This window comes from Mycteria americana, chromosome 2 (genome assembly GCF_035582795.1).
Source record: "Mycteria americana isolate JAX WOST 10 ecotype Jacksonville Zoo and Gardens chromosome 2, USCA_MyAme_1.0, whole genome shotgun sequence".
Classification (NCBI taxonomy): Eukaryota; Metazoa; Chordata; class Aves; order Ciconiiformes; family Ciconiidae; genus Mycteria; species Mycteria americana.
The window spans coordinates 153,507,949-153,531,272 of record NC_134366.1 but is presented as its reverse complement, the minus strand read 5'-3'; the positions used below and the strand labels follow the sequence as shown (position 1 = coordinate 153,531,272).

The following is a 23,324-nucleotide window of genomic DNA, read 5'->3' as shown; positions in this document are numbered from 1 at the left end:
TTCCAGGGGAAATTGCTCCATCACCTTCCCACAGATCGAGGTGAGGCTGACAAACCTTTAGTATCACAAATCCTCCTTCTTGCACTTCTTGAAGATGGGAGTGACATTTGCTTTATTCCAGTGTTCAGGAACCTCTCTTGATGACCATGACCTTTTGAAGAGAATCGAGAGTCACCTCACAATGACACCAGCCAGCACCCTCAGCACCCATGGGTGCCTCTCATCATGTCCTATGGGCTTAAGTATGTCCAGTGTGTTTAAGCGCTCTCTAATCATGTCATCCTTCACGGGGATAAGTCTTCCTAGCTCCAGACTTTCCCTCTGGTCTGAGGGGCCTGGTATGGCTGAAGGTCAGTCTTACCTGTAAAGACCAAGACAAAGAAATACCTTGGGCTTTTCCATGTTCTTTGTCACTGGGAGCGGGGTCAAGCATCTAGGTAAAATGTTTACCAGAGCTGAACATTTTGTACTGAATTACAATTAGTTTTCCAAGACGGATTGCCTTTTATCACTGCCATGACTCTTGCCAATTTGAGGGAGCAGCTAAGCAATACTCAGTAAGCTGCTCTGCCAGTTAGTGGTGGGAGGCCCAGCATTCAGGTACAACACTGTTCGGTAAACCCTGCAAGGCCTCACCTATCCTACCAAGGACTAATGGCTCTTCTTCATAATCAGTCATTCCCACTAGGCTTAATTTCCTTAAGTAAACACAAAGTACAGACGTGGTATTTTCCTGAGAGTGTACTCCCAAACTCAAAATCCTAACGCATTTAGGTATCTATCCCAACCAATGACCCCATCTGAGTCATTTCAATGAACCATTCCATGTGCTGCAAAGCTTTCACTTGCGGCTTGCAGAACAACACAGAGAAAAGGTATGCTGAGTGACTACACACCATCAAACAGGAAAGGCAAGAAACGCCAAGACAAATTTTACCTCCTGATGCCAAGTGAAGCGGATAGTGTTTTGTGGTAGTGCTGTCAATCAGACCTGCCCCTGCTTTTGGGCATTGTAATCAGTAGGAGATCAGGGCTTCTCACCACCTTGTCCTTTGGGACTCAAAGGAGCACATCCAACTCCTACCAGCAATGAACTTGTCAGGACTCAGTCAAAAATGCTCAGCTCTTGATAACATTTAACTCCTTTTCCCCTTTCATCTGCAATGATAACAAGACTGAAGGTATATATCCTCTTGTCAATAGTACCTGGACAGCTAGTCTGTTCTGTGAAAACAAATTTAGAGCACCCTTCATTTTTCTCCTTTTTCACCAGCGTGCTTTTTGCTACTGGTCCTTGACAGTAGTACCGGGGATATAAATGATGTTCTGCTACTCTCCAGGGCTGTCCCACTTTAGCAAAAGAGGACATAGCCAGGCCCCTCAGAGACATTCAGCACAACCCTCAATAATGCATGGCATTAATCTAGCACCCCATTTTCTAGAGACAAATAGTTAGCACACTGGCAACCTGAACCACCTGTGTCCATAAAGGAGTGATACTTCGTTTGGAAGACCCAAAGAAGAAAAGGCTTGGTGTTTTTCAGTGTGTCAGGTGGAAAATAAATTCTGACATTTGCTACTGGAAAGTTTTAGATAAGTCTTTATTCATTCAGATGATAGACACATTGAGCAATGGCTGCCCTGGGACCATGTGCATATTATGGAGGAACAGAATAGAGTTTACTATTCTTATGCAACCTAAGGAATGAAATTGGCTGTGGCTGAAAATCAAGAGTACACTGCATGTTGGGTGGATTTTTATCTCTACATTAAATCTCTAGTGCCATGTCAGTCAAGTCATCCCTATGTCTTTATGCTCTTAGCATTTGTTCTTGTGTCACATGAAGGTCACATCACCAATGTTAGTTGAATAGGTGAAGCATTCGGTATTGGCTCAGTTTTGTTTCATTGAAGTCAATGGTGGCTTTCGCAACATAATTAAGCCTATTTTTGCCACTTCTGCAAGCTCCCTCAGACGGCAAGATGTGAAGCATTGTTCACCTCTGGTCATACGCCCCTACACCTCAAAACCAGCTTGTTTCCACCCACAGCACCCGATTCCTCTGTATTCCAGCTCTTGTGAGCATTCTCACTTCTGCGCATGCTACATTATCTCTCTCATGGTCATCAAAGATACAGGACAATCTGCACTAGGGGTACAGTCTATGGATACGTGAAAGTGGGAGACTAAGACCAGGTGAGGAATTCTGGGTGGGAGACTAGGATTAGAAACTTCTGAGAGACAAATCAGAAAAAGTAAGTGGGGGAGCCGAGGCGGGAGGGAGAGTTCGGCTGGGCTAGAAGACTGACAGGGCATATAGAGCACTGGCCCTGCAGAAGAGATGGCTACAGAGGCAGGAGCAGGTGTATGAAGCTAGGGATGGGAAAGAACCAGGCTGAGCGGTTTGGGGCAGTTGAGGGTCAAGCCTGATAGAAAGGTCTAGAAACATCTAAGCCCACTAGTCAGGTTCTTGGCTAGCCCAGAAGCCAACAGACAACCTCTGCTGTGTCTTCTATCTTCAGTGTCTGGCAAATGTGAAGAAGACAAACCTGCTGCTGCCATTAAATCCTCTGTTAGCTCAACCCAAAGAGGTTTGTGCTTGTAGCAAAAGCTCCAAGCTGTTTGATTCCTTTTACGCAGAAGAACATACCCTCCATGGCTTTCTAAAGTACCAGACAATGTAGACCCCAAGTTGAAAAATGAGTATTAATGCAACCCAGAGCTCTCTGTGGTGGAGAGCACATATCTCCTGTGGCTTCTTTTCCACACGTTTCCAAAATACTGCTGATTAGCTATTGATCCTATTTTTAAATTTAAAAATTGAAATTCCGTAGGAAAGATGCGTGCAAAACACGTCCCTGTGGAGCTAGAGCATCTCAGCCTTATCCAAAGAGTCACTTGGTCTTTTTCACACCATCTTGTCATTTGCCACACTCCTTTCTTTCTTTCTCACTGCCTCTCTTGCCTTGAGTATTGGAAACCAAAAGTTGACCTGAAAAGACAGAAATATGATGCTATGATCATGGTATTACTGAGTTAGAGATCGCCTAGACACTAACATCCTGTATAGTCGGTATTGAAGGCTATTAAAAAAACCAAACCAAAACAAATTATATGTGTCTGCAGCTATCTATCTGGCTTTGCCATAAATATATGCATGTGTGTTTGTATTTCCATTAGTGCATATATCCATACATATACAGGGCGAATGTTTTTGCAAGCAAAAAGTTCTGTTTCCTAATGGTATTTGCAGTTGCATTCCCACTGTGTTTTAAAACAGAAATATATCACCTTCAGTTTTGCTAAACAACAACTGAACATCTTTCTCAACATTAAGAGGCTGCTCACAAATGCCTAACATTTGCTGTCTAGATTTCAGGAATACCCGTTGTGCTGGAGGTACTTTTCATACATTCATGAAAACCAGGTTTCTCTTCTGGAGAGCTCTAAGTCTGAGGAGTATTTTCTTGCCAGTCATTTGGGTGTACCCGTGTCACGTCTGATGCATGTGTGTTGAAGGACAGAATAAAACAATTATATGATCTAATCTCACCAACAGGCAACTTGTCTCTGGCCCCTGTGCAGGAGAGCACTGGGGAAAGTCTATTAGCACATAATTGAAATTAACAAGTGTTTAAGTATTTCCTGGATCTGGCTACTAACCCGAGAGAAGGAGATATTTTTTTCCCCTAAAGCTGATGTCTTACCTTTCTAGCAAATGCGTTCTTCCCAGTTTTCTCTTGTAGCTTTGCTCTTTTCTTGAGTAATTTTGCATGCAAGTAATGTATCCGTTTCATCTCAGTGTCAGGATAAAATGAAGTTGACACGAGTATTTTAAGTTGGGTCAGGAGGCCAGAGAATAACCCAAAAATGATTAAGAAGAAGATGATGACTCCAAGCTGGATCCACGTTGTGGAGAGAGTGAGCTCTGGCTGAGGGATGCAGTCATGCTTAAACAAAGAGATCCTGAAAGGATCGGTCTTTGCAATATGCTCTCTTATACCAATGATAAAGCTGTTCTCGTTCCTCTGCACAAGAAAAGGGGAAAAAGAGAGTTGATTATAGTACTGATTCGTTCTTTTCTTAATATTTCTCCCATTGGACATTGAGATTTACAAAGGACCATAAAGCATCTAGTTCATCCAGTGTCTATATATGCTTTGCTCATAACAATACATTTATTGGCTATTTATAAATGGTTCAGATGGCATTTTCACCATTTCTCCTGGGAGACTGTCCCACAATTTAGGCTGTTAAGAACTTACCTTCTCAGTGGCTCTGATAGACAAATATTTAGCTAATCTGGCTGTAACTGTTTAATATATTCCCACTCCCATGAATCTGCTCAGATCCTCTGTTGGAGGGTCCTTCCTTCAGAGTAAAACAGCAGAGCAGAGTGTGTCCGTCCCTTTGGCTGTGGCTCAGTACATGATCAGCAGTGCTTCTACACCCACCTAGGCAGGTGCTCGACCACAAGGTTACCATGCAAACAAAGCCACCTCTCCTCCTCTAGTAGGTGCCTTTGCTTAGAAGAGCTGATGTCTTGCACTGCTGGTGGATTGAAATGCTGAATGAGAGAGACTAAGTTAGACACGCTGCTGGGACCAGTATTTCATACTGGCAGACAGCTGTCTGCTCTGCATGTAGGAACACTGTAGGAAGACTGAATCACCAAGCCCTCTTTTCTGACCATGTCAGGGGGATATGTAGCTCTTCCTTGTGGCTCTTCTAACCACCTTACAGAGGCCAGGCACTTCTGTTAGATGCTCATTGGAAAAATCAGGTGCCCAAAGTATGCCACCCATTTTCACGCTGTTAGCCTTTCCTTGACATTATCCTGCTCCAATCTATCTCAGTACATTTTATCCCTAAACTGAACCAATGTATAAGCAAGGAAAAACTGCATTAGGAACGCAGTATGAAACAGTGGCACAAGTCACAAAGAACTTTACTATTCATACCAAGGATAAACATCTCAAGAAGTCATTGAGTCTGTCCTGCTCACCCAGCCAGCTTTCCAGAGTCCCTGAGGTCAGCAGCCCTGAGGCTTGTTATGACAAATCTGTTGAGATTAGATTTTATATTTTAATGTGACTAGCCTTCCTTGGGGAACTAGAAACAATCTGGTGATGACATAATTTTCTGTTTTGGGAGAGTCAACCAGCTCTCCACAGGAGTGAACACTGCACATAAAGAGAGCAAATTCATAGTACAGGATGCATGAATCAGCCAGACAGGGTCAGGCTCAGGCCCTCTGTCCATGGATGATGGGACTAAGCTCCTTCGTTGCCCTGACTTGGCTCATACCCAAGGCAGGTCATGATAAGGGGCTGTCCTCAAGGCACGAAGGATAGAAATGCAGGCAAAACCACACAGCAGTACACAGAGAATAGCTGAGGCTACAGCAAGTTGCTTAGGGCTGTGTTCAGTTGGGTTTTTAATATCTCCAAGGATGGAGACTCCACAACCTGTCTCAGAAACCTGTTCTAGTGTTTGATCACCTGAAGAGTTAAAAAAAAAAAATCTTATGTTGAAATGGAATTTCCTTTAATTTGTGCCCATTGCCTCTTGTCCCTGCACTGGGCACCACTGAGAGGAGTCTGGCTCCTCTTTCTTACACCCACCCCCCATCAAGTATTTATTATTTATACACACTGATGAGATCCTCCTGAGCTTTCTCTTCTCCAGCCTTAACAGCTCCAGCTCTCTCAGCCTCTCCTCATATGACAGATGCTCCAGTCCTTTAATCACCTTATTGACCCTTTACTCAACTCACTCCAGTATGTGCATGTCTCTCTTGTATTGAGGAGCCCAGCACTGGGCACAGCACTCCAGATGGGTCTCACCAGTGCTGAGCAGAGGGGAAGGGTCACCTCCCTCAGCCTGCTGGCAACACTCTGCCTAATGCAGCCAAGGATAGCCTTTTCTTTGCCATAAGGGCACGTTGCAGACTTGTAGTCAACTTGGTGTCCATCAGAACTCCCAGGGCCTTTTTCTGCAAAGCTGCCTCCCAGGCAGTGGGCCCCCAACACGTATAGTGCATGGGGTTATTCCTCCCCAAGGACTCCAAGACATGGCATTTTCCTTTGCTGAACATTGTGAGCTTCCTGTGAGCCCAATTCTCTAGCCTTTTCAAGTCTCTCTGAATGGCAGCACAATCCCCTGTGTTTCAGCCACTCTTTCCAGTTTTATAATATCTGCAGACTTGTGTGGCTACTATCTGTTCAGGTCATTAATTAAGAGGTTAAACAGTATAGGTTCCAGTATCTACTCCTGGAGGACATCAAAAGTGACTTTGTGCCACTAATCAGAACATTTTGGGTTCAGCAGTTCAGCTAATTTTCAGTTCACATCACTCTCCATTTATCTAGCCCATGCTTCATCAGTTTGCCAATGAGGATGTTGTGGAAGATAGCATTGGAAGCCTTAATAAATGCACAATCAGTATCTACTGTTCTCCCTTCATCCAACAATCCAGCAATTGTATCATAGAAGGCTGTTAGGTTGGTCAAGCATGATTTAGCCTTTGTAAATCCATGCTGACTATTCCTAATAGCCTTCTTGGCCTTCACATATTTGGAAATGGTTTCCAGGATTAGTTGCTCCATCACCTTCCCAGGGATCAAGGTGAGGCTGACCAGACTGTAGTTCCCTGGGTCTTCCTCCTTTGCCCTTCTTGAAGATGGGAGTGACAGCTGCTTTTTTCCAGTCCTCAGGAACCTCTCCCAGGCACCATGACCTTTCAAAGATAATCAAGAGTGGCCTCACAGTGACATCAGCCAGCCCCCTCAGCACCCATAGGTGCCTCCCATCAGGTCCCATGGACTTACTTTGTTTACATGTTCCCTGACCTGATCCTGCTCAAGTATTCCATGCTCCAGACTTGCCCTCTGATCTCAAAGGCTTGGGATTCCTGAAGGGTGGTCTTCCTAGTAAAGGCAGAGCTGAAGGTGACATTGAGTACTTTGGGTTTTTCCATGTCACTTGTCACCAGGACCCCTACTGCACTTAGCAGTGGACCTACATTTCCCCTAGTCTTTCTTTTGCTGCTGATAGACCTGCAGAAGTCTTTTGTGCTGCTCTTTGCCTGCCCCACCTGTTTCAGCTCCAGTTGGGCTTTGGCTTTCCTGACCCCATCAGGAAAGCCAAAGACAGTGTCTCTGTATTCCTCCTGGGCCCCCTGTCTCTGCTTCCACCTCCCCTGTGGTTCTTTTTCACGTTTGAGTTTTGTCAGGAGCTCCTTGCTCATCCATGCTGGCCTCCTGCTGCCTTTGCTTGATTTAGCTGGGATGAACCATTCTTGAGCTTTGAGGAGGTGAATTTTGAATATCAGCCAGCTCTCCTGAACCCTTTTTCTCTGAAGGACCATATCCCAGGGGACCAGGACCATTTTGCATGCTGGTTTGGTGATACTAGATGTGCAGCAGCAGGGTTTATATGAAGTGTAAAGCTCCCTTAGCATGTGTAGCAATCTGCCTCCTCAACATATCTCACATTAGACTGATTGACCAGATGATAAAAGCTTCTCTGCTTTTGCACAGGAATCTGACCTCTCCAGGGTGGGTCTGACTTGTTATACATGTGCTGATGGCACAGTTACAGTGAATCCAATGGCTTTTGCACCTACCTTCCTAAAAGAAAGTTCAGGTAACAATTAGAAAAGTAACAATTCCAAAGGTAACAATTAGAAGTTGGCAGCCTCCATCCTTTAGGAAAAGTGGTTTTCCACTGACACAATCTGGAAACCTTTGGCTTATGTCTGCCATACAGATTCTGAATTTCTCTACTCTTTGTTAAGATAAAACTGGACAATAATTTAATTTTTATCCCATGGAAGAGTTTGATATTTTGATATACAATACAAAATATCATCATCTGAAGTATGACAGAATTTGACCAGCAGCTTGACTTCATTTCAGCTAATTTCATTAGTAGTTTACATTTGTCTGAAGTGCTCCCATGCCTCCCATCTTCCTTCTCCTTCATGGTTCAGTCCCAACCAGATGAACGTCCCATGAGACATCGGGACCACCAATCTGCCACCACACTGTCTAAGCTGAACCTGCAATGGCTTAGCAGTGTGTCATAGAAAATGTGGTCTGGCTGAAGAAGCCAGCTCAGAGGTTTAATATGTCACATATGGAAAAGTGAGAATGAGAATCTGCCAAAGATTGTATGTCTGGTTCTGTGTGCTTGTAATTTCAAGCAACGCACTTATTGCATTGCTCACTTTAATAACCTTACTCTCTGGAATTGCTTTTGGCTAGATGAATTTTGGCAGGATGGGGAGAAATGCGAATGAATTCTCATTATTATGAGCTCTAAGAGAAAGTAATAGAAAATGCTGAGTAAGAAAAAAATGACAGAAGAAAGCATATATCTTATTGTACTAACAGTCAAGCATCCCTTTGAAATCGTTTTGTCTTGAAAATATCAAAGCATTATATGCTTTTGGAAAAAGTTTTAAGCCTGATCCTGCAAGCTATCGAACCGGACAGCTTTCAAGTGCCCACATAGCATCACATAGGTCACACATTCCAGCGGCGGAATCTCCAGCCTTAGAAGTATTCACAGACAAGGCTCTGAGCAACCTGTTCTGACTCTGAAGTTGGCCCTGTTTTGAGCAAGAGCTTGGTCTATATGGCCTCCAGATGTCCTTTCCAACCTAATTACTCTATGGTTCCGTACGCCACTGCTGCTCCTGCTAGAAGAACCTTGAGATTTCAGCAATGTGTTATTATTTTGTGTGTATGCAGCCATGCTTTTTTAAATGATAAGCTCCTCACATACTCAGCTAAAGAAAGGTAGGCATCTCTTATGTCATTGTCACAGTGGCATTTTGACTATAAAAGTGGTGCTTCACAAATGTCAGCACTGTGAGTTTCCAATGTTAAGCTTCTGGTCTTCTCCACATATATAAATGGAGGAATGAAAGTCCTTTCTATATTTACTATTCTCTAGAAATATGACGACACTTTGGAAAGTGCAGAGAACTGTCTGGTTCCATCCAACATACGTATCTGTAAAGGCAATGGCCCTTTTTGAAAGAAAAAGAATGATAATGCCATGAAAGAACTGATGGCTCATTGTCTGTACGTCTGCTCCTGCAGCTGCGGAAGATTAACGGAAATTTTTCAACACTAAACTAAGAAATATAAAGTACTGATAAGTACTTACTTGCTGAAAGAGGCTGAGTTGAATCTCTAGATCCGGTACTTCTTGGAGATGTTTATTCACAGAAATAATTAACCAATAAAACAAATAATCTACTGCAGCAAACAGAAGCCAGATGCAAAGATGAATAATTACAGGGAGAAAAAAATACTGCATGTTTTTTCTGTCCTTCCTTGTGAGGCAGAAGGATGGGATTGTCACATAATCTTTTCTTTCTTTTCTGTTAAGTGGCAGAAGGCAGGGTCTTTGCTGTTGCTTTTGGTGCTCATCAAATGCGATGAACTGTTTAGTGATATAAGTATTCTTAAATTTGGCAGTGTGAGAGCCCACAAATTTTTTCATAAAGAGGCCAGTTCCAAAAGAAGCTAGCAAAATCCCCACTATAGGCAATACTTTCTGGCCTATATAGGGCAGTATAGTCAGCATAAAAGATATCTGGTTAGCAACTCTCTGGATTTCTTGCTTTGTGTCATTTAGCTCTTGTTTTAATGCATCATCTGAAATTGAATAAGATGGTGTGAATTCATGCCTTAGGAACACTATATGTTTCGATAGTTCAGTGGAAAGCTTGGCCGCCTCGTAAATCCATTTTACCGCCTCAACATAATATTTTATCAAGGCAAATTGCTCATACTCCAAATGACAGGTTATACTGTCTGCCAGAAGCTTTAGGTTGTGAAAAATATTTTGGATGTTGCCAGCCACCACGACACCTGTGCCAGCAGTAATAAGAGCATTCCTGCCATTTTGCAGTCCGCAAGAAAGAAGGAATAGGGCACTAAAACAGCGCAGGTGCTTGAAACAGGAGAGCGCGATAGAAAGCAAGACCCAGATGAATCCAGAAATCAGTAAGGGACCCAAAGGGTGCTGTGCCAGGGAGAAGTGCATGCCAAGGAATAAGAGAAAGCTTGAGAGGAAGCCAACTGCAGAGCAAACTGCAAAAAGCTTCATCAGATACTTCCAGCCAGGCTTCCTTTCGGATATAAAAATTCCCCAGGCATTCTGGGCTATGGAGACAAATGTTTGCATTTTCTTCTGATTGTTGCTGACACTGCGATAGCTCAAACTAAAAGGAAAGGAAAACAAAAATACTGTTAGTTACAGGGTCACACTATTGACAATGATGTACTTTTAACTGGCTGATCAATAGTACTTCACATTGCAAAAAATGCAGGTCTGACTCATATGGGGGCTGGACCGCCCTGCCTGAGACCCAAATCTTCATCCCCAATATCGCATGTATAAACATGGAAGAGATGACTCTAAAAGGCATTCTATCTTTTTTTCAAAGTATTTTTGTCCTTTTACTTTTTGTACACTTTGATTTCTCATTTGCTGTACAGGCACAGCAGTTCGTATGTACATATATGTGTTTGGGTATGTATGAGGAGAGAATGAGAGGGACGCAAGCCTCCCGTAGCACCCAGTGCTTCCCTGCAGGTGCTAGCTTTGCCTTACTGGGGCACTGGGAAGGAGAAGAGGGGAGCATGGAAACTTCCCATCGGTACCCCGATGCAGGGGAGCAGCCAGAGCAGCTGCCGGGGAGGGAGGAACGGGTGGAGCAGCATGGGCACGCTGATGGGGAAGGAAGCTCTGCTTTTTCAGCTGGAGGTAGGTCAGTACAGAGGGAAGAAAGTGTGTCTCAGAGGCATCATTCCTTCTTTGGGTCTCTCCTGGGGTAGCACAGCTACAAATTGGCCCATATACATTTTTAACCCTAATTGCTTGTACTTGTCACCATCTCTCCTGCCTACCAGCATGCCCGTACTGTAAATTACAGAGTAGTCCTGTGAGATTCAATTCAGTTTGATGTGAGACAGTCCAGTGCTCACGTCTTTCCTTCTTCTTTTACAATATAATATTTATAGTGCAATTTGTCCAAAGATGCAAGATCAATTTATATGCATATTAGCCTTTTAACTTACTAGACCAAATGAAATACTAATTAAATAAAATAAACTGTTGCAATTTTGTCCTATAATAGGGAACAGTTGTCTTCGCAAATACATCCTGAAGATATTACTTTGTCTTTTGTTTAGCTTGAACACAGCAGGTAGCCAGGAACTAAACTAGTATTTTATACACATACTGTATTTTACTGACATTTGACTTCATGAATTCTGCCAACATTCACTGCACCATTTTCCCCTTCCTCTCATTGTAATTAGTTATTAGTTTTGTCATTATGGGCTTTGCATGCAGCAGGAGTTGCGGGTGATTGGAGCAGGCATCCGACCCCAGCTGGGACTTCCTTGGACTGCTGTGCTCGGTATGCTGCTTTTCCTTGGCCTCACTTGGGCCTGATCCTTTCTACTGCTGAGGACTATCCTGAAAGATGCTGAGTGTTTTCAGCGCTTAATAGCTTCAGCAGGGATTAGCAGTACGCAATAGCTCTCAGGGTGGGCTCAGTCCCTGGCACTCTCACTCTGCTTGGGAAGGCTGAGGAAATTGCTTCCCTCCAGGGCCTCAGTGAACTCAGCTGTAAAGGGAGTATAACAGCAATTAGCAACTCCTTCACAGGAGTGAAATCAGTTAATTAATGTCCCTGAAGTATTCAAGGAGCTGTAGGTAGAAGTTGCCATGTGTTTGGGAAAGTGGTGCAAGCAAAACAGGGAGGAGCAGTAGCACACAAGCCACTGGGCTCCAGCTTTGCCTTGAGCAGAGATATCCTTTGCTTACCTGGACAGTCTGCTTTGCCCTCTTCCTACTGAACTAGAAATTAACGAGGCATTTTTAGGAAACGTAATTAAAAAGGAGATGTTCATCATCCTGGAGTCAAGCAGAACCAGCCCTAACAGCCAGCAAACCCTGCCAGCGAATCCTGAACTTCCTAGGTCAGATCCTTAAACAGTATGTGCTGCCACATCTTCTTGGTAGATCGAAGAAAAATTGCCATGTACAGTGAATAGATCTGGAGTTCTGTTCTTGATTTAAGAAGCCATAAAAATCAAGTGCTAAAAAGCTAGCATTTATGTAATATTCTGCAAAACCTTCTGTGTGGGAAAATAACACATTTTGAGTTTTCTTTTGCAGCACTGATTTCACAGCTGTTCTCAAGCATGGTTTCTGCATGGTTTTGTGTGTTTGTATGTATGGGTCTAGTGTATTCCTGTTAATGTTTACAAGCATTTATAAATGGCTGCAATATGTGACTGGGAATTTGGCATGACTGCATCTAAGAATTGGAGAGAGAGAGAGTCAGGAATGAAGCCTTAGAATTAACAAAAGCTGTACTTCTGGACCAGGAGGCTGGAGACTTGCAAAATATGGACAGAATTTGAAAATAATCAGAAAGTATCCTTTACTGGGCAGATTCAATGCTGTTACATGAGATCACTGCACTACTCGGCACATGCATGGCAGGTTTGTCCCTAACCTGCATAACCCAGAGTTTTAAGGCAGGAAAAGCATCGTGTCATGGTTTAGCCCCAGCCGGCAACTAAGCACCACGCAGCCGCTCGCTCACTCCCCCTCGGTGGGATGGGGGAGAGAATCGGAAGAACAAAAGTAAGAAAACTTGAGGGTTGAGATAAAAACAGTTTAATAGGTAAAGCAAAAGCCGCTCACGCAAGCAAAGCAAAGCAAGGAATTAATTCACTACTTCCCAGGGTCAGGCAGGTGTTCAGCCATCTCCAGGAAAGCAGGGCTCCAGCACGCGTAACGGTTACTTGGGAAGACAAACACCATCACTCCAAATGTCCCCCCTTCCTTCTTCTTCCCCAGCTTTATATACTGAGCACAACACCATATGGTATGGAATAGCCCTTTGGTCAGTTTGGATCAACTGTCCTGGCTGTGCCCCCTCCCAGCTTCTTCTGCACCTGGCAGAGCACGGGAAGCTGAAAAGTCCTTGACCAGTACAGCAACAACTAAAACATCTCTGTATTATCAACGCTGTCTTCAGCACAAATCCAAAACATAGCCCCATACCAGCCGCTACGAAGAAAATTAACTCTGTCTCAGCTGAAACCAGGACACATCGTAAGGAGCCACTGATTTTTGGAGCCTGTGGCACGGATGCTCAGGTGTCTCTGCGTGATCGCTGAAGGTTGGGAAGGGAGCATCCCCGTCCCCTGCAGAGCCTGACTCTGAGCTCAGCCACCACCGGGGTCAGAGTCAGGCTCACAGCGTGCATCTCTGTGGCTTGTCTGACATCTCTGTTTTTCCCCATGAGACATCAGCAACAGAAGTAGATATTCAGCACAGGAGAATCATGCAAAGGATGAAAACTCTAAACCTAAAAAAATGTGAAGGCTGAAAATTCTTATATCAGCAGGCACTTAAACAGCTGTGAATGCTTGGGAAGTGAAAATAACACTCTGGCTTAGAGGTAGAACTAAATCTTTGGCTTAACTAAAGAGGCTAATTCAGTGCTTAAAGAAATAGTAAACCTTGAGAGCTTTCTGGAATTATTCCTCTTGAAAACAGAGATCACAAAAGCTCTCCTGGAGCTGTTAGGTGCAGATATGAATTCTAACAGGAGGCTGACAAGAACAAAGCCTTCATTTCAATTGCAGTCTGAAGCAAAGCATTTTTTCTTCTGTCCTGTAACATGAACTAATGTGGGGGCTGCTACCATTATTTATGTAGCATAAGGAAAGAAATATTCTTGGAAAGCAGTTTCTAGCTCTTAAGTGCCAATTTCTTTCCACCATAGTTTCTCGTGATGTATGCCACAGAGGGGAGCTGGAAACTCTTGTGCTCTAGCTCTGCCTTTGACCCTGACTTTTCTGTAGGGTCCAAGGGGAACCTCTCTATGCCTTAGTTTCCCTCTCTAGGAAATACTCAGATCTGGAAGTGTGATATTCATCTACCATATGGCATACTGGCAGGAGTAATTATGAGAACAAATTCTCAAAAGGAGCCTCTCCAGCAAGGAGTTTGGGCCATACTTCTTGTGATATACTGAAATTAATGCAATATAATGAAGAGGTATTTTTCTAGTTTCATTTTAAAATAAAAGAGGAAAATTTTAAAGAGTTTTTAAGATCCTGCTTGTGATATTTCAGATATTGGCTACAGTTTTTATGTAAGCAGAGGATAAGTACATAGCATCAAGAGTCCCTAGAAAATGTCTTTCCAGCTCAGCCGCGAGCCCCGTGCTAGAGCTACATCATTTTTATACAGTACATATTCATACTGTGTATGATTTCTTCCCTGCTTGCTATGGAGACTCCTTCATATTCATTGTCCAAGAAGTTGTGACCATTTTCACTACCGATTTGGTCCTGTCCTAGCCCCTTGCTCAACCCGTATGTGATGATGGCTTGCTACAGTTAGATAGAATAGAATAGAATAGAATTAGTTCAGTTGGAAGGGACCTACAACGATCATCTTGTCCAACTGCGATAGATTGAAACTCCTTATATTTGCAGGGAGTATTTCTGAAAGCTTGTCTACCCAGGCTACTGCTTGCTTAGAGGTGATCACCAGGCCTACATTTCTGGTATACGGATTAGCCACCCATGCAAACTCTTTGCCAATTTTTAATACAATGGAAGAAGCAGATGTCTCCTAAAAACGTATAGTGAGAAAAAGAATGGGATTTACTAAATAATTAGCTTTTTTTAGAAAAGACACAGCTGATTTGGCAAAGCATGACAAACAGAGTCAGATCTTTAAGTCTACTTTCTATTTTGACACAGACCTAACTCAGACAAAGCCTGGGGACTACAGGTCCCATTGAGTTGGGACTCATTAGTACCACCCAGTTTCTGTGCCCTCACACAAAGTCTGACACAACTTTTCTCTGTGCAGCAGTGTTGTTTGAGCTGATCTCAGGAGGAGCATGGCAGTTTGGCAGGCCCTGCGCCCCGTGCAGTGCGCAGGATCCTCATACATAAAAATAAAGTCTTATTAAGAGAGACATTAGGTTAAATGGGAAACTTATATCCCATTGATGCTAAAGCTTCGGCTACACAGTGATCTTTGCCTCATAAATCCTGTTTGGATTTTATACAGGAATTAAGGAAGAGAAAGCACACGATAAGAATATAAAACGAAATATTTCCTTTTTTGGCAGTTTCAGCAGCCTTCTCTCCTAGCCTGGATCAGTTACATTGAAATGTAAGAGAATTGCTTCCCTTTTTTGGATACTGTCAAAAAATACAATGCTGAATAATGGTTTAGTAAGAGGCAAAAATACAGGAGGGAGTCCCACATTATTTCCTTTGGTCAATGCAGGGCATTCAGCAAAGAAATAAAAGCCCAATCAAAATCCAGCAACGTTACTGTAACTATCCCCAGGGGTTTATTGAAACCCCTGTCATTTCTCATGTTCACATTATTTGCTTTTAACTGCAGGGAGAAGGAGAGTAAATGGTACTAAACACAACAAACACAGGCCTAAAATATCTAGTCAGATATGTACACATTGGAACTTGAAATACTAAACCACACAGCAAAACAAATAAAACAACAATTTATACACATGCAAAAACAAACAAACAAAAGTAACAACTGATCAAGACCTCTTTATCTTCATGTATTTAAAATACATGGCTCAGGAAAATTCTGAACACTGCAAGATATTATCAAGTCTTTAGGATGCCACAAATTGGTTAAATGTCATCTAATATCAGATGTCTATAGCATAATGTCCACATCTGAGCTATCTGTCTTTATGTCAATGAGGAGAAAAGGACAGTTACCCAGAGCCATACTTCAGACCTGTATTAGAAGTCCACCCTTGCCTGAGATGGACTGCATCCTATGGGAGCTTTTTCTCTATCTATCTCAACTATGAAAAGATTTGCATTACTCGGAGCTATCCAAAGTCAGGTGAGATGAACCTCTCCCTATGTTTCTTCATTGCAAGCACAGGTTATATTTGACTGAGCCGGGCACTCAGAGCAGGACACAGAAAATGTGTTGTGGGCAGCCGTGGAAAATAGACAGCTATGGAAGGAACGTGGAACAAGAAATCAAATTTTCTCATTTATACTGCTATGGACCTTGTTACGTTTGGAAGCTCTGATGCAGCAGACCCACAGACATATTCTTCCCTTAAAGCACAAGCAGGAATGGAGACGCCCAAATGTAGTTTGCCTATTGACAAAAACAACTCTACAAACCACAGAAAGTTCCAGTATGAGAGATGGAAGGCAACATGAAGAGGTTACATCATAGTCCTTTCTCCTACACATAACATCACTATACATAGTTTTGGGAGAGCTTAGGACTAAATTGTTTCATGAACTTTAGGAACAGACCCTCCAATGAGTAAGGTGACAACAATTAACTTAAAGCAAGTCCTTTTACATTAGAACAGCTAACTTAATCCATGATTACTATCCACAGTTCCTTGATATTAACCCTAAAGCATTACTTACAGGCCTATAAGCACACGAAGGATCTTCACAGTGCTGTGTGTCTCTTGATTTTGGTGAGGAACTGAGATGGGCACTAGTAAAAAATTTCATATGAGTAATTTGTTTCCCATACCCTCCCTCAATGAGTCAGGCATGTTACAATTTTGAAATTATTCTGGTTTTGACAAAGATTCATGAGGAAGTAACTTATGCACAAGACCAAAATAGTATATAATTTGCAAGTGCCACTTTCCACCTTTTTTCTGGCAGAGTAATAGATATCAGCAAATGACTTCTGGGGCCAGATATCAAAGACTTAATTTTATGTTGAATAATTCCTTAGGTCTAGAACATCTAAGTTATTTTGGTGCTTCCCATTGAAACTAGCAGCAATTCAGTGCCCAAATAACTTTGAAGCTCTAATCGTTTTTACCCTACAAATGTTACTACTGAGATATGTGTAAATTTTTCTGTAGACAATCTGTCAGAATATGGCCCTTAGAATGGTACCCACCTTAAATACCCAACAAAGACACTCAAATTATGTACAACAAGTCCTTGGTTAATAAAGATAATTGATATACAAGAGGGTAGAGCTGCTATTCAGAGGAATTTTGACAGGCTGGAGAAATGGATTGACAAGAATCTCATGAAGTTCACTAGAGGAAAATGCAAAGTCCTGCCCCTGAGGAGGAATAACCCCAGGCACCAGTACAGGCTGGAGCTGACTGGCTGGGAAGCAGCTTTGCTGAAAAAGATCTGGATCTTTGTGGAAAACAAATTGAATATAAGCCAGCAATGCGCCCTCGTGGCAAAGAAGGCCAATGGCATCCTGAGCTTATTAGCAAGAGTCTTGCCCACAAGTCAGGGTTCTTCCCCTCAACTCAACACTGGTGAGACCACATGTGGAGTGCTATGTCCAGCAAAGAAATCCCAGTACAACAGAGCAACGTGATCTAGTTGGACCTGCTTTGAGTGGGGAATTGAACTAGATGGCTTCCAGGAGTCCCTTCCAACCTAAATTATTTTATTCTTCACCAGATGCCTTACCAGTCAAGACTGAGATATCAAATCCATTTAAACTTGCTTCTGATCTCTACTGGCACAGTACCATGTATACGTGCCGTGTTCACATTCTACATTTGCTCTAGAGAAGTTTAATGAATATTACATACCTGTCAAAAGTAAAATATTCTACCTCAGTAATAAAAAAAAAATCCACAACAAAATATTATTACTTTAGTAGCTTTGAGGTCCTAAAGAAAGGGTGAAATCAGTCTGTCTTCCAGGAGTTTATCTGCATAGAGGACTGCAGCATAACTTAGGGATTGATACTGGCATCTTAAATACCCTACAGCTTTTGTAACTTGAATAAGCAGACATATGATCTCTTATTTTTGCAAGACATTAGTTTTCCTGCAGAGAAATGAAAAGTTCATTTATTGGATGTGCAGATAGATTTGTTTCTTGCTCATGGTACTGAGAAAAAAATGGTGAGAAGTGCTAATTTGTGTTCAAACATGAAAAGAGTTGAAAATCTGGGGGTGATTTCATTATCGCAGTGATATGGGAACACAACACACAGCAGAGACTTTTAATAACTTCTGATTCATTCAGTAGCCAAATAAGATCATATTTCTTACAACTTTCTGGAAAATAAATAAGAATCTTATTTTGCTTTAGCTTTGGCACTTAAAATTTTACTTTAAATAAAGTATTGGTTTCTGCAGACACTACAGCTTGTATGCATATTTGTGTGTATGGGAAAGAAAGAGGATAACTCTGGACACCCATCCTCTCCACTTGAAATGGGTCACACAGATCCTACCAATCATTGGATTGATCCATTGAACCAGTCGGTCCTTTCATTCAGTTGTCATCAGGGCCATCTGATAAAGAGGACTACAGATATACTTTAAAGGAAATCAAAGGCTGATACACTGCTTTACAAGGACAACAGCAACAGAAGGAGTAAGAGGAGTCTTATCCACAATCTACTAAGCACCTATGATACCTTTCCAATAATATCCTCCATACACTGTCTCTTACAGCCACTTTCAGAACTAACTTGCAATTATGGTTTTACTGTTTATGTTTAAACTTCCAGAATAAAATGTATCCATTGCTTTTCTCAGAAATGTCATAGGTGGTTAGGTCCATTGCAGAGGTGCTACCTACTACACCTAAGGAATTCTAAATTGGAGATTAACTCTCATTTAGACTCTGATTTCAAAGATCCAGGGCTCCGTCAGGCTCAGTTCTGTCCTCGGTCAGTCTCTTTGTACAGTCCAGTCCAATCAGCAACTACTGAAGTGCTGGCATGAACATTATCTATTTGCCCTTGTGTGAAATGTCCCTGCATGTAATTTTCCAGACAGCTGGTTTTCCAGCAGGTACTGATAGCACTGAAGTAGTAGGTCTCACTGGCTCACCGTAAGACCAGGTTTCCCCTCCACAGAGCAGCCATACCCCTGCTGTTTCAAAAGCAGCTACTGAACAAGTTCAGAAAGCTGGCAGGCAGCAAGACGAACATAGCATAATGTTCATAGCGTCTAAATTATGCATAATATAAGGGTATAATTAGATACAGTGGACCATCTATAACTGGCGAAAGTCACTGTTCATTATAGGATGAACTAATGAAATGATCTTTTAGCAGAACATATCCTTCATAGTATTATACAGGGGAAAATTCTGTAAAGTGATCCAGGTAAGTGCATATTAAGTCAGACCAAGTCTCCATTGAGCCCAGCATCTCAGCCTTGATGGCAGCATGTAGCAGATGTTTACAGAATCACACAATGGTGATTCTGGACCACCTGGACATGGTCTAGGCAACCCTGCTTGAGTGGAGGGGGGTTTGGGCCAGACAACCTCCAGAGGTCCCTTCCAACTTCAGCCATTCTGTGATTCTGTGACAATTGAGATCCCTGTTGGTCCATTTCTCTGGCCTCTGAGGCCACTCCAAACAGCAGCACAACGATCTGGTGTATCAGCCACTCCTAGTTTTGTATCATCTGCAAATTTGCTGCAGGTGCACTCTTTCCAGGTCATTAATGAAGAAAATGATCAGGGGGATGGAACACGTCTCCTATGAGGAAAGGCTGAGAGAGTTGGGGTCGTTCAGCCTGCAGAAGAGAAGGCTCCAGGGAGACCTTATTGCAGCCTTTCAGTACTTAAAGGGGGCTTATCAGAAAGATGGGGACAGACTTTTTAGGAGGGCCTGTTGCAATAGGACAAGGGGTAATCGTTTTAAACTAAAAGAGGGTAGATTCAGACCACATACGAGGAAGAAATTTTTTATGGTGAGGGTGGTGAAACACTGGCACAGGTTGCCCAGAGAGGTGGCAGATGCCCCATCCCTGGAAACATTCAAGGTCAGGTTGGGCAGGGCTCTGAGCAACCTGCTCTAGTTGAAGATGTCCCTGCTTATTGCAGGGGGGTTGGACTAGATGACCTTTAAAGGTCCCTTCCAACCCAAACTATTCTATGATTCTATGATTCTACATTATACAGTATTGGCGCCAGTATCAACCCCTGGGACACACCACTAGTGAACTTTACCCAGTTGGACTTTGTGCTGCTGATCAAACCCCCCTGAGCCTGGCAGTTCAGCCAATTTTCAGTCCACCTCATTGTCCATTTATCTAACCCATACTTTGTCAGCTTGTCTATGAGAATGTTATGGGAGACACTGTTGAAAGCCTTTCTAAAGTCGAGGTAAAGAGCATCCACTGCTCTCCCCTCATCCGCCAAGCCAGTCACCTCACTATAGGCTGTCAAGCTGGGTAAGCATTTCTTCCCCTTTATAAATCCATGTTAAATACTCCCTGAAAATGGTTTGCAGGATTAGTTGCTCCATCACCTTCCCAGAGATCAAGGTGAGGCTGACCAGACTGTAGTTCCCTGGGTCTTCCTCCTTGCCCTTCTTGAAGATGGGAGTGACAGTTGCTTTTTTCCAGTCCTCAGGAACCTCTCCCAGGCACCATGACCTTTCAAAGATAATCAAGAGTGGCCTCACAGTGACATCAGCCAGCCCCCTCAGCACCCATAGGTGCCTCCCATCAGGTCCCATGGACTTACTTTGTTTACATGTTCCCTGACCTGATCCTGCTCAAGTATTCCATGCTCCAGACTTGCCCTCTGATCTCAAAGGCTTGGGATTCCTGAAGGGTGGTCTTCCTAGTAAAGGCAGAGCTGAAGGTGACATTGAGTACTTTGGGTTTTTCCATGTCACTTGTCACCAGGACCCCTACTGCACTTAGCAGTGGACCCACATTTCCCCTAGTCTTTCTTTTGCTGCTGATAGACCTGCAGAAGTCCTTTGTGCTGCTCTTTGCCTGCCCCACCTGTTTCAGCTCCAGTTAGGCTTTGGCTTTCCTGACCCCATCAGGAAAGCCAAAGACAGTGTCTCTGTATTCCTCCTGGGCCCCCTGTCTCTGCTTCCACCTCCCCTGTGGTTCTTTTTCACGTTTGAGTTTTGTCAGGAGCTCCTTGCTCATCCCTGCTGGCCTCCTGCTGCCTTTGATTGATTTAGCTGGGATGAACCATTCTTGAGCTTTGAGGAGGTGAATTTCGAATCTCAACCAGCTGTCCTGAACCCCTCTTCTATCCTGCACCACATCCTGTGGGATTCTTCCAAGAAGATCTCTGAAGAGACCTAAGCCTTTCTCAGCATCCACCAAGCATTCACTGCTAATCACTTTCTTCATCTCTGCATGCAGTCTAGAGTAGGCACTATTTTCCTCACCTGGGATGCTGTCTGTTGCTAGTCAATTTTTATACAGTGAAATAAAATAGTTTATAGGCACAGGTTTTATCTCTTGGCCATGGAAATTTTGCAGCACTTCATAACCCTTTTGGGCTCGAGGAAGAAAAGAGGCTCCCACAGCACCATTACAAGCAATGGGAGTGTGCAACAGGAGTTTTCTTCCATGACCAGCCAGTTATGGCACTGAAAATTCATTCATAATAACCCAAATGCTGGCCAGGTCAGCAGCTTTTAACCAAAGAACTGGACCCAAAGAGAAGGGTGGGGAGGAAGGAATTTTTGCATCCACTTGGGCTATATATGAGAAAGAAAATAGTTTGTGGTCATCTGGGTGGAATAACTTTTTCCACTCTATGTTTTCAAGAACAAGGAGTTATGGGCAGACTTTACCTGTACTTACCAATTTGAATTGAGTTGTGGCAGTGACTGGCATTAGTGCTCCTAGCCTCTCCTAGAGAACCAAATAAACCTGTAAAGTACATATAGACAATACAGAAATAAGTCCTGCAGCCTGAAAAGTGTCCTAACATTTCAATTTCTTAAGGCCATAGCACCCTTGAGTGATACAGCATGCTGATAAAGATCCTCAGCTGGTCTTTCCCAACCCGTATGCTGCAACCAGGGACAGCTCTCAGGTGTGCTGGGGTCACTGGGTTTTTCTGGCAGTTCCTTTAAAGCGGAATATTTTAGTGACCCACTCACAGCCCACCCTCACGAACTGTTGTGTCAGTACAACTGTCAAACATATTTTCTGGGACCAAGGTGGATGCCTGCTGGCTGGAGGTGGCCGAGGCCACCGGGTCACAAACTACAGCACAAGCCTCTCTTGGGGAATGTTTTCTCTAGCTAACAGCAACTGCTGGGGCTGCCTGGTTCCTGCACTTCCCTGCTGACGTTGTCCAGTACTGGCCACTGTAAAATAGGAGGAACTGACAGTTTACTAATTTGAACAACAGTACGGTAATGGTTGTTGGTTTATTCTTCTCCTCTGTCTGCCAGTGCAGTACAGATCCCTCTGTCTGCACTAAAAAAGTGAGGATGGTTTCAGAATTAGTGCATTTCTGACCTATTTTTCCATTTTTTTTCTTAATCCCTGCAGAATGACTAGCAAAATTTGCTTGCACGTAAAAAGTACTAAAAATCTCACTGCTCGAGATCCTACTGTTCTGGCAGTTCCTTAATGCATTTCAACCGATAACGATGCTGTGATTAACACAGTTTTGATAACGCCGTGCTTCAACTATTGTAACATGCAAGCTGGATGCATATTTCTGTGGGTTTGTCTTTAGGATGCTGAAGCTTGCTTCCTTGTGTGACATATCTGTGTGCTGCAAGAGCAAAGCGAGTTCAGAGCTGTGAACACCGTGTCACATTGAAATCACTCGATATTCCGCTCTGCCTGCTTCTGCCTAAGGAAGACCAGCTAGCAACTAATAGTCCTTCCTTACGGCTGGCTTCCAGAGAGCCAGCAAAGAAACAAAGATCAGCGTTTGTAAATATTTGTGCTCTTGTTTTTGAGTCATGGTTTTAATTACTCTCTCTGCTACAGCAGAAATTTAGATTAAAATAAGACAATTACATTTTCTTTTCTAAATATCTGAGGAAATGAAATAATGACAGGGGATCATTACTCACAGTGAGCAGAGCTCCACTGGATGAGCAGTATGTCTGGAGCCGGCGACACAACAGCTATGACTAAATGGTTCTCAGTGTGAATCAGGATTGCAGAAACTCACTTCTGATGGGCTCCAGTGAAAAACCTGGTCCAAATACTGCTGAGCTTGGGTAAAGCTTGTATCTGATGCTGGTAGCTGAAGTTAATCTTTGTATGATATAAAGGTAGTGTTTGAGTCACTATGAAAACACTAACTTGATGCTTGCTATACAGAACTATTCCTGTAAGTTGAGCTGGGGAAAGTTCCTAACAGCCTCCAGGAAAGCAGTTTAGCAGGGAGTTTTCAGTTGAATAATCATCATTGATGGCCACATAAACGCTCCTGACTTGGTCCCAGGAAAATGATATCTTGATACCTCTCTATGGAGTCTTGATTGAGTGCCCAACAGATAT

At 43.0% G+C, this 23,324-nt stretch overlaps 1 protein-coding gene across 3 annotated transcripts; it reads right to left on the bottom strand.

The window, feature by feature from the left end:
• Positions 1 to 1,155: 1,155 nt before the first annotated feature.
• Positions 1,156 to 22,977, bottom strand: DCSTAMP (dendrocyte expressed seven transmembrane protein). 3 transcript variants are annotated; one of them, XM_075495106.1, is made up of 4 exons: positions 22,892 to 22,977; positions 9,179 to 10,241; positions 3,709 to 4,029; positions 1,156 to 2,993 (listed from the first exon to the last, which is right to left on the bottom strand). In XM_075495106.1, the coding sequence occupies exons 2-4, from the start codon at positions 10,202 to 10,204 to the stop codon at positions 2,910 to 2,912; spliced, it is 1,431 nt and encodes a 476-aa protein (XP_075351221.1). In that variant the 5' UTR covers positions 10,205 to 10,241; positions 22,892 to 22,977; the 3' UTR covers positions 1,156 to 2,909. The 3 variants fall into 3 exon arrangements, with proteins under 3 accessions (XP_075351221.1, XP_075351220.1, XP_075351222.1); XM_075495105.1 differs by lacking the exon at positions 22,892 to 22,977 and adding an exon at positions 16,507 to 16,554; XM_075495107.1 differs by lacking the exon at positions 22,892 to 22,977 and adding an exon at positions 16,119 to 16,290.
• Positions 22,978 to 23,324: the final 347 nt, after the last annotated feature.

Excerpts from the sequence above, each read along its gene's own strand:
- DCSTAMP (XM_075495106.1), bottom strand. The coding sequence starts at position 10,204 with ATGCAAACATTTGTCTCCATAGCCCAGAATGCCTGGGGAATTTTTATA. Across the intron at positions 4,030-9,178 it reads AACTCAGCCTCTTTCAGCAA|AGGAACGAGAACAGCTTTAT; the intron begins GTAAGTACTTAT and ends TTTCTTGTGCAG. Across the intron at positions 2,994-3,708 it reads AGAACGCATTTGCTAGAAAG|GTCAACTTTTGGTTTCCAAT; the intron begins GTAAGACATCAG and ends CTGTCTTTTCAG.